We start from the raw sequence: 14,443 nt of genomic DNA, 5'->3' as shown, positions 1-14,443 counted from the left end.
AAGACTTTTTAGTTGCTTTCTATTTCTACAGATGTTTGCACATATACAAAATAGAAAGATATATCAAGAAATAAATCCTATTAACAGGAAAGAAGTTCGAATTCCATCACCTAAGCTATTTGTCCTATGGTACTATTGAGAAGCATTCTTTTTTTTCTTTCTAGAGCTTTATTTGTTGAGGTTTTCAGTTAGCCTCCCTTTTTGTTACCTGTTACAAGTATATATATTTAAAAATTTATAAACAGTTAGTATTACTGACAGCTTCGCAATTTCAGTAACATCTCAAGGTGACACCTAATGTGCACATTCTCCTTTGAGTGATGGGCCCACCTCATTGTGATGGGTATGCATCTTTCTCCAGAACTCCATCAGAGATATTTTGTTTTAGTGGGATATGCATGGCACACCATGGCCCTGTCTTTCCCTGTGGCAAGAAATGGTGCTCCTCAGTTCTGGTCAAACTCTTATCTAGAGAGAAAGAGTGCTTTTTTTGGTTCATGTTATTATGGCCTATAATCCTACTTGAATTTTTTCTTTCAAAGTGTTTCAATTACTTGATATTATTTCTATTATCTTCTGCTGCTCTTTTTTTTTTAAAGAAGGGGATTGTTTCTTAGCAGTTTGAAGGCGTTGTTTTGTTTTGCTGAGGTTTGGCGTCCCTTGTGTTTCCTCCCCCCACCATATTAATGTGTATTGTTTCATGTGAAACTACCATACTGAATGCTGCCGCCTCCTCATTGACTCTCTTGATTTTTTTCCCCCCCTTCTTATAAGGTGGAAAGTTTAGGAGCTTTTTTTATCTTTCTGGTTTTCAATTTTCCTTGTTTGTGGTTTCTTCCCACTCACAGTACTTCAACCTGTGCCCAGTGGTGCATCCAAAGGTGCTTTGTCCTCTCAAAGTATCCCATGTTCCTGGAGAATGCTCCATATGCAGACCTCTTAAATTTAGAACTCATAAAGGCTGTGATTCATCTCATGGGTAAATCCATGGAATCTGAAGACTGTCTCTGAGACTTAATTCCTAGGAAAGTCCCCTGTCCAGGGCTCTTTGAGAGAGCCTGGCTCACAATGTCCTTGTCCATCTGAGTCGCACATTTCAGGTCCCCTTAAGGATACTGTCGAAGCTCACAAAGGTTCCAGCACTGATGGTCCAGTACCATTGTCCTTTGTTGGCCTAAGCCTTCCAGATTTCTTTGGAGACAGTCACTGAGCCTTAACATATATTAATTAACATTTTACAACAAAAGTGGATCTTCACATCAATGACAATGGATCTACAAGGGAATCTTGGAGATGCTTGGTCACTTGGCTTTGAAGAGCTAGGAGTGTGGACAGGAAGAAACCAAGGGTGCTTGTAGACACACTGCAAGGCTGCTCCCATGCCCTGTAATTACAGTGTATCGGAGCATGGTAATTATTGTGTTCCAGCCACCCTCTGCATCTCATGTATCAGAGTCCTAAGCTTCAAAATGGTGGTGGGGGTGCTTTAATTAAAGCTCATCAAACAAGCTTTAGTTCAAGCACTCCCGCTGCTATTTTGAAGCACAGGGGCACTGATACACAAGACACTGAGGCACTTTAATTAGAGAGGCTCTCTGAGCACCACCCCACCTCTACCGCCAGAGCACATGTAAAAGTGCCAAGTTTCTCCAAACAGACTTTTGTTTAACCTATAACCTTCACTAAGTGTCCATACTGCTGATGAAAAGTCAGAACCATTTGGATCAACTCCAGAAGGAAAGGAGTGGAAATGGTAGTTATTTTCAGACCCCCCTCCTGCCTTACAGATTTTGGGGTTTTCTAAGGAGGCACAAAATACTGTGGAGAACCTTCTCCTTGAAATTGTTTAGAATGAGGATTGATGCAGCACTGCACACTAGGAGTGTGTGAAGCGGGCCCCATTCGATTCAGATTTGGCCCGAATCAGAGACAGTGATTCAACCAGTTGATTCAGATCACTGTCCCTGATTCAATCTGGCCAAATCTGAATCTGAAGATTCTATCAGCGATTCAGACATAGACACAGCTTCAAAAGTTTTTTCTACATACCTTGAGGTAGCAAGCATGGCTCATGATAGCTGCGATGCTGGAATGCATGGAACATCCCACGGGGGGGGGGGGCCCTTCACATGCTCCGCGGTGAACCTGGAAGTGGTTTCGATCTACTTCCGAGTCTGCTGGGGAGCATGCGGGGGGCCCCCCTGCAGTCCTCCCTGGCTTGGCAATTGGCCACTGGGGAACCCCGGGTGCCCTCCCTAGACCCAGGAGGCACCAGTCACCAAGCCGGGGGGCGGGAGCCCTGCGCGTTCCTTGGTGGATCCTGAAGCGGACCAGAAGTGCTCCTCGTCCGGCTTCTGGTCCATTACTGTGTCTGCTGCCAAGTGTGCTGGGGAGCCCCCCACGCTTCTGTGGAACAGTCCACGTGCCCCAATATCGCAGCACTCTCAAGCCGCCTGATACCTAGAGATGTGTAGAAAAAACATTTAAAGCTGTCTCTATGTCTGAATCTCTGAATCTTTCCAAATCAATCCAGAGGCTTCCAATTTGATTGAGAAAGTAAAGGGTCCTCTGATTTGATTTGGATTAGGAGATTCAGCCACTGAATTGGGCTGAATCAAATCATGGACTGAAGCTTTGCACAGCCCTACTGCACACCCTTAAAGGCCTCTTTATGCTCCTGTTCAGTTAATTCACAGTTTTTTAAAGGAAACTGAAGTACCTGCTACGTTCTGTATATACTCAGCATCCCCCCCCAGTATTCCTCCATTTGCTATGCTGACCAATTGACTTTCTAAACTAGACAGAAAGCAGCATAGTTTCCATAAACAGAAACAGTATTTTGCTGGATTATTTGCCTTACTCCATTTTTCAGGCAGGAAACAAACCTTTGATGGTGCAGCTGAAATGCTTATGATACTTTTTGGTGTCTCTTTGTTCTTCTACCTTAAATAATTACCTGACTTTCCAGTATGCCTCAGTCCCAATTACATCATACCACTGGGTTCTAGACACCACTGCAGTAGGATATACCATACAATGCAGTTTGCTTTTCACTCCAAATCCGACTTTTCAGGAATGTATTTCACAAGATTTTGCTACACCAGAAAGTACTCTCCTTTTTAACACTGAGACCAGCTGAAAGAGTCACTCAGTAGCTCGGGGACAGGAGTTCTAGACTGGTTAATTTCTGGCTCTAAAGAGGATGGGACCTCATTCTGCAATTAAGAAAGTTCAGTACCATCGTTTGCATTTCCAGTTTCCAGTTCAAGATGGTCATGCTGAAGGGGGGCAGGATGTAGATGTGTGTATGGATAATCACATATCAGTAACTGGAGTTCTCCAATAAGTAAATTCTCTTTCTCCATCAAGTCATTGTCCATATGTACATCCTCACTGTGGGTGATTCCAAAGCAAAAGGCTTTTGTGCTTGAGATGTGTACCTACAATGTAGATGTGCAGGTGGAAAACACATCTTGAACTCCAGTGATTGGTAAGTAATGTCTCTTTCTGCAAGAATTAGTAATTATTTGTGTTTTGCTGTTTTAATCATTAAGTGTAAAATAATGTTGATACTCATTAAAGGCTTAATGAAGCATTTCAGCAGTGGTGTTTCTTAAATATGAATCCTTCAATTTTGCATGTGAAAAGTATAGTTTTCTGAGAAGACTGTCTAAACAACAAATGGTGATACTGAATGCTCAGTTTTTGCAATCATCAGGCATTAAAACATGGATCCAGGTCCTGAAGGCTCTTATTGATGTGAATAGCTCCATTGATTTCCAAGATCAAGCACTTGTTATGTCACTCTTTTGGGCTTTCAAACAAGGATTTCTTTTTTTTTCTTTTTTTGTCACATCTATGAAAGTACAATGAAACAATCGATCCGCAAAAACAATAACAACAACAACAAACATGGTGTGGATGTTTTTGTTTTTCAGATGACTTTAACAGAGTGATTCTTTCCATGAAAAGAGGTCAAGAGTATACAGACTATATCAATGCTTCTTTCATAGATGTAAGTACAGATTTCTATATGTTTAAATTCATTGTTACTTTTTGCTACAGACTGTTTTAATGGGTACAATCAACATTATTTAGGATCCACATTTCGGTAGGGTTTGTTTTAAAAAACAACAACAAAGGTTGTTAAAAAGCAAGTAGAGATGGAAACATTTTCTTGGTGTTTTCAGTTTCAGTAAAACCAGTTTTTGTGATGTTAGCATTCTGTTGTGCTAGGAATTCAAACATGACAGCATATTGGTAGTGGCTACCAACTAAACTAGGAAACAGATTAACAACAAGAGGGAAGTTCATCTAACCTTTATGTTCTTATTGAAACTAGATGTAGTTAAAAAAGTAACAAACTGAGTGAACTTGATTGGCAAGGTTCTTTGAATAGTTGTAACATCTTTTATTAGACAAACTGAGTGTTGATCTAATAAAAGATCACTCAGTTGGTTTAATAAAAGAGATCACTCAAAGAACCTTGGCTGCCTATGTGCTTAGACATGGCTACAACCAAAAACCCTTGAACATGATTGGCATTCAAAATGGACGGGGAGGATGGATTGAGAGGATAAGGTACTAGGCTGATACTTAGGAGACCTGCTTTAATGTTCTGAAACAAGTTAGTGTCAAAGCCAGGAATTAATCAACTCAGTCTCTTTTTCCCCATCTTTAAAATGGAGGATAATCTTTTTGTGCCTTAGAGGGGTTTTGTGAAAATAAAAACCACTAACAATTGCGAGCTTCTATACCACAGTTATGAAAACTAAGATATAGGAAAACTGAATTACTATTAGTACAACCTAGTAGCTTCGGTATTATTAATGTTGTCTGACACCTTTTTTAAGGTTCTTTTTCATTTGCTTATCATTTTGACATACTTTAACCTTGGGAAAAACTTAATCTTAGATATGCATACAAAGTGGGGGGTGGGGGGCAGGTGGCTGCTGTGGCTGCTGTGGCTTTTACCTGCCTTTGCTCTCAAGCATCAGTTACTACATCTACATCTTCTGCTATAGCAGCATGGACTTAGGCTGCTGCAGCTAATTGCTGCATGCTGGTGCAATAGCCTGGTGATATGCACGCTCCAGGGCCTGCTCCTGGTGCCCCATTCACTCCGTTTCCCCCCTCAGATACACTTCTGGGCACAGAGCTTTGCTTCCCACAGCAAAGCCTCTCATGGGGGAGGGCTGCCATTCTACCTGCCTTGCTCATCTCCCACCTTCACGGATATACTGTGGGGTATGGGGCTGTTCTTGCCAGCACCGATTACTGGGCTGTGCCTGGCAGGTAAAAGATTCCTATGGAGAGGAGGCCAGCCCCTTCTAAGTTGGCACCTAGGGCTGGTGCCCTGCTTGCTCCCTCTAATTACGCTACTGGGCCTCAATGTTTTGTCCAGGCACAGGAGCACAGAAGAATTTTGTGCTACAAATGCAATGTGTGAGTCTATAATTAAAGACTCCCATGATTTTAAATTGCTTTGGTAATAAGCAGACAATGAAATGAACCGACTTAAGGTCCAGTGTTTCCTTGGTTTTATACCAGTTTAAGTCCATTGACTTCAGCAAGACCATCCCTATTGGTGTAATCAAAATCAGAACTTTTCCAGGAGACTTTGCCGTTTTCTCCAAATGCTTCCCCCTGTCTTGCTTCCATGTGAGCTGTCCATGTTCAGCACTGAAATTTCAGGCTATCTTTTTTCTTTCACTAAAATTGGACTCAAGTACCTGACTTTAGACACCTTGATTTCCATGTTGACCATGGAGTTAATTGTCACTGGTATATTATTGGCACTGTTGCCCATATTCAGCTTGCATAAACAGATGGGATAGGATAGGCCTGGCAACTGGTAATTGTGTGTGAACAAGTAAGTTTTCAAGTAATGAAACAGTGTGTTTCAACTTGCCACCTTAAATAGACTTCAGACTGAAATTTTGTAATATTTCTTCCTGACTATAGTGTCTGCCTTCTTTTACCACTTTTTCAATGTATTCATTGCTCATGAAACTGCCTATTCTATGTTGGCATTCTGACAGGGGATTATAGCACTTTGCAGACTCACTCTGCCTTCCAGCTAAGTTGAACATTATATTAAAGCTCTAATGCAGCAGAAGCACTTGAAAGGTTTGAAACACTTTGGTCAATTTTCTTCAATTGCATTCTAAGTGAATTAAATGCCCTTGAAAGGTATCTTCCAGCCCGAGAGACTGGTACTCCATTCGTAACCACATTATGAGTAGAGCCAGCAACAAATATTTTTACACCTTGCAACTCAAGTGCAAGAGTCCACGCTCTGCTTTGCTAATGTGCACCGCTGCTAACTTGTTAGAGACTACTGCTAACTAGGTACCCACCCCTCATGGCAAGTAGGATTGAGTGTCTGACTATTTTATCCTCAGTCTTTCTACTTCTCTCAGTATTTTCTTCTAAAGGTATATTCTTAAATTAGCACTGTACACTGAACAAAGTCGAGGTTTGGAAGAAATAGTTAATTTAAAGAGCAGGTCCGTGCAGTCATGGCAGTCATTTAAATTTGCCTCCACTGCTTTCATAGTTTCATAGTAGCTAGGGTCAGGAGGGACCTGAACAGATCATCTAGCCTGACCCCCTGCCACAGGCAGGAATGAATGCTGAGTTCACAAGACCCCAGACAGGTGATCATCTAACCTCTTTTTGCATTTACCCAAGGTAGGGGCAAAAACCACTTTCCTAGGAACTTGGTTCCAGATTTTGGCCACCCTAATTGTAAAATATTGCCTTCTGATCTCTAATCTAAACATATTCTCCATCAGCTTATTACCATTGTTCCTCATCACCCCAAGTTGTGCTGAGGAGAAAAGGGCTCTTCCTATTTGCTGTTGATCTCCACTGATGAGTTTGTAGGCAGCCACCAGGTCCCCCCTCAGCCTCCTTTTGCTGAGGCAGAACAGGTTCAGGTCTCTCAGTCTCTCCTCATAGGGCCTGTCCTGCTGCCTTCCCACCAAGCGGGTAGCCCTCCTCTGAACCCTCTCCAGGCTGGCCACATCCTTTTTAAAGTGCAGTGCCCAGTACTGAATGCAGTACTCCAACTGCAGCCTGACCAATGTCGCCCAGAGGGGGGAGTATCACCTCTCTGGACTGGCTTGAGATGCATCTTTGGATGCATGACAACGTATGGCTGGTCTTGCTGGCTGCAGTCTGTCTGGCTTTCTTTGTCAAACATTAACTCTTACTGAAATAAAAGCAAAAAAGTGTTAAAGATGATGTTTTATGATAGGAGTATATATGGGAGATTAGAGTCAAAATGAATTGTTGTTCATTATTCATGTAACATAGCTGATAGTTACCCTCTAAAGCCACTATGAGTAGTATGTACAATAAAGTTAAACAGTAATTCTACCCAGAGATACTACCCACCTGTTAAGATGCTGCTTAACAGACATAACTGTGTCTGTAAATTATTTTATGCTGCTAAGAATATTTACTTGGTAAGGAAGAAAAGCTATTTCATTCCCAGTAAACTTCTGCCGTCATTCTTACAGTATGGTCTCAGTGATTTAAATTAAACCTATTTTGTCAAAGTTATGTATAATTGTCAGGAGAGATTTTAAGGCATTTTAAATTTTGTCATTCTATAATCATATTTAAAAATGGATTTTTAAAATTGGATTTTAAGCTTTTCTGCTTTATATGGATCATGAACAAATATCCAAAATGTCAGCTATTATCAATAATACATTGCATTTTTATAACTTTCATTTGATGTGCTTAAGGCACTTCATAAATGTTATTTGGATTTCTTATGCTAGAAATGACTGCCTATTTGTATAAGGCTACTTAGCAGTTATTTGGAAGCCCCTTTGAAAATCTGACAACTGTATAGGGTTACCTGAAAATGATAATAATAAAAACATAGCACATGAAATGATGGAACTATCCTTATCTTTCTTTGTAGGGATACCGCCAGAAGGATTATTTTATTGCAACCCAAGGACCACTTCCTCATACAGTGGAAGACTTCTGGAGAATGGTGTGGGAATGGAAATGTCACACGATTGTTATGCTTACAGAAGTTCAAGAAAGGGAGCAAGTATGATTCACTACTGAAAAGTTTCTACTTTATAAAACAACTTTTTTGTCAGTTAATATTTGTACAGTTCGTTCAGGATTCAATAAGTATACAGCCTATATGGGGAAGTAATGCTGAAAGTGGATATCAATAAGTAGACATCAATATTCAGATTTAAGGCTGGACCCGCACCACTGTCAAAACAGCAGCAAATGTTAGTGGAAACCCATGTAGCTACCAGCAGACAGCTGTTCCAGATCACATGGAGGGCCAGTCCAGGTTTCCTTGAGCACAAATATAGTCCTATCCTTCCAGCAAATGGCCCCTGTTAGACCCATGTAGTCAGTCCTCTTGGAAACGAGAGCCACAGCAGTTTCCCGACCTCTGGTGGGCAAGAGGAGCTGGGGAACTGCGATCGGCTTCACACAGCAATCCCCAGTTGGCCCTTTGCACTCTTCTTTTACCAGCAAGTAAAGTAACTCAAGAGATACTGCAGCGATGAGAAGAATTCTGGGCTCAAACCCTACCTGGTGAATTGCTTGTTACTACTGCACATAACGTTCATGGTTATCATTTAATTTTTTTTTGTAAACCAGGATTCTTCATTATAAATAAATAAAATAACATTATTAAGGTTTCACCAACAAGTGTTAAAAGTTAGGAAACCCAAGCATTAAGACAGGCCAGAAAATGTTAATTTGGTCTCCTTGCGTATGTATGTTATAAAACTGTTTTTTATTTTATGACCACACACTATGTATTCAATAGGAGCTCTTCCTTTTGTGGGACGAAATTATTCAGGAAATGAAAAAAGACTGGGTAGTGAATGAGGCTGCTTGTAAACTCCCTGCTTTTGGGCTGGAAAAATTGAAACATCTGTAGAGAATAAAATAGATAGTGTATGAGGAGAAAAGTTGCTCTTGTAGATAAAGCAGGCAAATGCCATAGAGAAGAATTTGATTCTACCTGTGTCTCTGCCATTGTTGTCTTAGGTGACAGTATTAATGTTATAGGAATGACTGCCCCAGAAAAGACTGAAGAAATGAATAATTATGTATTCATTGTAGAGGTGGTCTGGGTGATCCATTGAAAGGTGCAATGCTGAGCTAGTCATTTAAACAGGAATTTTGGCAGTCGGCCACTAATTGTACTTTCTTTACCCTTTGGATGACCAACTGGAGGTACCTGAGGCCTAATTTGCAAATGATGAGCACTTGCAATTACAGATGGAGCCACTGAGAAATGTAGATGCTCAGTACCTTTTGCAGTAAAGCAGTGTTGCATGGATAAATAAGCACTCTGTTTCAAACCAGGAAGCACTCCTATATTTTCCACTGATTCATGTTTATAGCCTTTGGCAAGTCTCTCTGTGCATGTCTATATAACACTACTTAAAGCAGCTTTGGAATTAGAATTATATTGTACTAGTTCTGGGAGCCAAGAACTATCTCTGCATGGCACAGCACCGTGCTCTGTAGATGTGCCACCTCAGTTGAAGGTACCTCCATATGGTGCTGTAAGGATCTGGATAGTCATAGTCTATCTTAGTTTCCCCATCTTCAAACTAGGGTGAATAATACTTGATTATCTGCCAGGAAGATGATCATTAATTGGGGCCTGAGCCAGGAGTAAGGAACACATACATACTATATATTGATGACTCCCCCAGAAGAGACTGAGGAAATTAATTATTAGATATTCAGTGCAGGTTATATCTGGTGATCTACTGAATAACAGGAATAAAAAAGAAATATCAAATAGCTCCCTTATTGCCTAGGTGCTAGCCATTTTGGGCACTGACCAGTGCTAGGGTGCTGAAGTAAAAAAAACAACAACTTTGTGAGCATGTAATTAAAGACTGTATCATGCATATACCCTAGGACAGAATTAAGTCTGCATGGACAACCTTATTACATGTAATGTGTTGCACAAAATGAAATCTGAAAACTACGGAGCTGTTTTCTGTTCTTTGTCCCAGGTTTGTCTGTTTTCAGGGTTTGTGTTGCTTTTTAAAATCCCTAGTTTTTATTTCTACTAGCGTTGTCATATGTTGTAGTACAGCTAATAGTAGTTTGTGTTTCTCTTCCTTGGTTGTGTTTCTAGTCTCAACCCCAACATATGTTAACACCTACATTCTGTATATTATCTTGTTTTTCAGCAGCCTGAAACATTGAATTAACATAATTCTATTCCCATAAATACTATCATTATGAAAAAAGCTGCTGTAAGCTAAAGACTGATTAACGATTTCACTGCAGAACTACTGTGTAACAAGTTTAACATGCTGTGTGTGACCACCTGCGTCACAGCTGCACAACAGCTTAGAAATGAGTAGAAGAGCTTTTCGTAGAACATTTACTATTCTGTTTCAACTCTGTAGGAAAAATGTTTTCAGTACTGGCCATCGGAGGGCTCTGTTACTCATGGAGATATAAATATAGAAATAAAAAATGACAGTCTCATAGATGCCATAAGTATAAGGGACTTCATCATCACATACAATCAGGTACCGTTCTCTTTAAATTATGAATTTTTTCTATACTTTTAACCATTTATAAATACAAAGGTTTTATTCATTTGAATAAAAAAATTTTATTCATTTTTTAGTCTCTGTGTAAGGTAAGCCAATACAATACTGATATTATTTCTTATAAGCCCTATGATATGTGGTATTTTTGTTATCTGGCCTTTAATTATGAGTTTATATAAACAGTTTATATTTAAGGATTTGAATGACTGGTTAAATGGAAATTCTGGCCAATCTAGCATTCCCTCCCTCAGTGTAGTAATTTTATTTTGTGTTAAACCATGTGGTTCTTTTTTGTTGTTCCTTTTTGTATTAAATTGGATTGCATTAAAGTGCTGAGGATTTGTTTATAAAGTCTGGTGGTGGTAAATTAAAAGCAGGAACAGGCATTCTTCACATCTCATGTTTTAGTCCCTTTCCATGCTTTGACTTTTAACTGTGATATTGTAAAAGCACAAGAAACACAGTTCAGGTTGTGTGCACACAACAACATTTTTTGCTACCAGAACCAGGCCTGCCATCTCTGCCTACTGGCAGAGGTGAGACTGAGCAGTTCTGCATCCTGGGCAGTGGCAGTAGCTGTAGCCAAGCTACTAGCAGTGGCTGGGCCAACGGCATGGCAGCTCCTATTTTTGTGACCCCCCAAGTCAGTGCCTGGAGCTGGTCCCCTTATCACTTTCCCTCCTAATTGTGCTACTGGGTACCAATGATTGCAACACTGTAATCTGAGAACATCATAGCAGCTGTTGCATGGTACCTGGGAAGAAAATATGGTACCTAAACTACAGACGTGGAGGAGAATCAGCTTTACTTGGGGCAGTATATTCGAGGATTATCTACTGCACAGATAAGTCAGAGGTATGGAAGAGAAGAGACCAGCCCATTCACAAAAGCATACAAAACAGGAACTATACCAAATGGCTCTTTCTTAAAACAACCCACATCGGCAAGTTTGAGAAACTGGTGTCAAGAGGAGATAGTATTTTAATGCTTTACTTTGAAGAAGAAATGATGCCATGGTGATTTTTTTTAAAAAGTTGCTTTCTTAAAGCTGCGGCTTTTGTTACCACCAGTAAGAGTAGTAATGGGAAAGATTAAGAAAAATACCAAAACATTGTCAGACTAAACATTTACACCACAGTAAAAAAACAAAACAAACAAGCACTTGATACAGGTGTAATAGAAAGAATCAGGGGTAAAACTACCAGTTTAGATTACATCAGTTGGTCATTCATCTTTTCACATCCATCCAAAGAGAGTTTTCCAAGGTGAACAGGCTACCACCTGCTTCCCTACCATCTAGTGGTAAGTCGCACAATCAGTAGCTATTATTGTGAGCTCCCTCAGGACAGCACTTGTGTGTGTATATTCCTGGTCCCAGTATAATCTATACTGGTATACCCAGTCAGAGACTATCTCAGAATACCTCCAGCCCTTGACGTGGTGAAGAATGCCATCAAGCAGATGAACAACAAGACATCTGGTGCTGATGGAATCCCTGCCGAACTCATCAAGCAGTGGGGAGAAAAGCTCATATCACAGATTCATGCCCTCATTTTAAGGATTTGGAATAATAAGGAAATACCAGATGACCTCAGGGATGCCATAACTGTGACAGTCTTCAAGAAAGGAAATAAGTCCAACTGTGGAAATTACAGAGGGATTGCATTGCTGTCCACCACATGAAAGATCGTTGCTAGAACCCTCCTAGAACCATCTCCTTCCACTTGCTGAAGATCTCTTCCTGGAATCTCAATGTGGGTTTAGGGCATCAAGAGGCACAACACATATGTTCTTCACAGCTTGCCAGCTGCAGGAAAAATGCTGGAAACAACATAAACCTCTCAACATGGCTGTCTTTGACCATACAAAAGCTTTAGACTCTGTCAACTGAGAAGCACTGTGGAGATTCCTTCTAAAGTCCAAATGCCCACCAAAATTTGTCACCATTCTCTGCTTGTATGTGAGTGGTGGTTTTCTGTAATGGATCTGTCACAGATCCCTATGAGCCTAAGACAGAAGTTAAGCAGGGTTGTGTCATCACACCAACATTCTTGTCAATATTCCTTGCTGTAATGCTACATCTGACTAACAACAAGCTTCCAGCCAGAGTGGACCTAAACTACCAAATGAATGGTAAGCTGTTTCATTTCAGCTGCCTCTAGGCCAGAACCAAGACCACCCTGACATCAATCATAGAGCTACAGGATGCTGATGTTGCTGTAGTCTGGGCTCACTCAGAAGTAGACCTTCAGACAATCATCACCTTCTTTACTGAGGTATGCAAGAAAATGGGATTAATGCTTAAAGTTCAGAAGACTAAGGTCCTCCTTCAATAAGCTCTTAATGAGCAGTCACCAGCTCTGGTAATTCAGATTCTGGTGAGACTCTGGAGAATGTTGAGTGTTCCCCGTACCTTGGAAGCCATCTCTCAGAGAAGATTGATGTTGATGAAGACATCCAGCATTGCCTCAAATGTGCACATGCAGCCTTCGGATTCCTGAGGAAATGGATGTTCTGAGACCACAGTATCAGATCAGATACAAAGCTAATGGTTTATCAAACAGTTGTGATCCTCACCTTACTGTATGGAGCTGAGACATGGACAGCATGCAGGAGATGCCTCAAGGCATTGGAGAAGTACCTTCAATGCTGCCTGCAGAAGATCCTTCAAATCTGTTGGAAAGATAGACACATCAGCATTAGCATCCTCTTGCAAGCACATACCACGAGCATTGAGGCGATGATCATCCAACATCAACTTTGCTAGGCCAGCCACATCATCTGGATGTCAAACCACAGTCTCCTTAAGCAAGCCTTGTTCTCCCAGCTCAGTCAAGGTGTATGCTGAAGAAGAGAGCAGAGAAAGCTGAAGGCCAGCTTGGAAAAATGCAACATTGACATCAGTGCATGGGAGACTATTGCCCGAGACCACCCAAACTGGAGGAAGAGTCTGATGCAAGGATCTCAGTACTCTGGAACCTTACAATGATAACAGGAGGTGGAAAGGTGGGAGCAGCAGAAACAGCATGTTGTGGACCGAATCAAGAATCCTGAACTACCTACCCCAAACGGAAGCATGTGCCTGAGTTGCAGCAGTCTGTTGATCCTAGATTGATCTTGTTAGCCATCTTCAGACCCACAGATAAGACAGTCATGGAAGATGAATCATCCTTGACTGTGAGTGATTGCCAAAGAGAGAATTTATACTGGTATACAAAACTGATGTAAATTGGGATATGTGTTCAGTTGTCCATGCTCTCAATCTAATTAAAGCTTCAGAGGATGAAAATAACATCTGCAGCTAAGCCAAAAGAGCACAGAGACACTAAGGCTGCGCCCACACAAGTCTAGACGTTTGGTTTCCTGGGACAAGTAGCAGTGGCACACCTTGCACTGCTACTGCTTGTCCCTGGGGAATGCTGATGTCACGTGTAATGGTACTGCAGGTTACCCCAGGTGGGGTAGGGGAGGCGGGGGCCAGCACTGGATTGGCCCCAGAGCCTTGCCTGGGGTCCTGAGGTCTTCCCGGGGCTGCAACAGCCGTACGGAGGCTAGCTTCGCTTTTGAGTGGTGTGCAAAGCCTAACAGGGCAACAAACCTTGCAGTTGGTGCACAGTGTTTCTACTCAAGGGTGAACCCTAATCTACCCAGGAAATATTTGTTAACAAATGTGAAACTGGTTTTCCTCATAATTATATCTATAATGTTTCCAACTATTTGGTAATCAAATAATCTTTTCTTATTATTAAGCAGATCATCACAAAGAGGGGACAGGAACATTCTAGCAGAATTATCGGCTTTTCAGATTGCTTTTTTCTATTTTTTTTCTGTACCTCGTTGCATATTTTACACCACTTTCT

General features: G+C 41.1%; 1 protein-coding gene across 5 annotated transcripts in view; it reads left to right on the top strand.

Moving 5' to 3' along the window:
- The window catches only part of PTPRE (protein tyrosine phosphatase receptor type E), a 251,092-nt gene that overhangs the window by 220,037 nt on the left and 16,612 nt on the right, over positions 1–14,443 (top strand). For all 5 annotated transcript variants that reach the window (XM_090057753.1, XM_090057751.1, XM_090057752.1 and 2 more), the window contains 3 exons: positions 3,939–4,015; positions 7,940–8,074; positions 10,434–10,559. In XM_090057753.1, the coding sequence (XP_089913879.1) occupies positions 3,939–4,015; positions 7,940–8,074; positions 10,434–10,559 (338 nt within the window). The remainder of the gene's footprint in view (positions 1–3,938; positions 4,016–7,939; positions 8,075–10,433; positions 10,560–14,443) is intronic.

This window comes from Crocodylus siamensis, chromosome 7 (genome assembly GCF_052110815.1).
Source record: "Crocodylus siamensis isolate JL-2025a chromosome 7, ASM5211081v1, whole genome shotgun sequence".
In the NCBI taxonomy this organism is placed as follows: Eukaryota; Metazoa; Chordata; order Crocodylia; family Crocodylidae; genus Crocodylus; species Crocodylus siamensis.
Note: the sequence above shows the minus strand (reverse complement) of the source record. Positions and strands in the feature narration are given on the sequence as shown.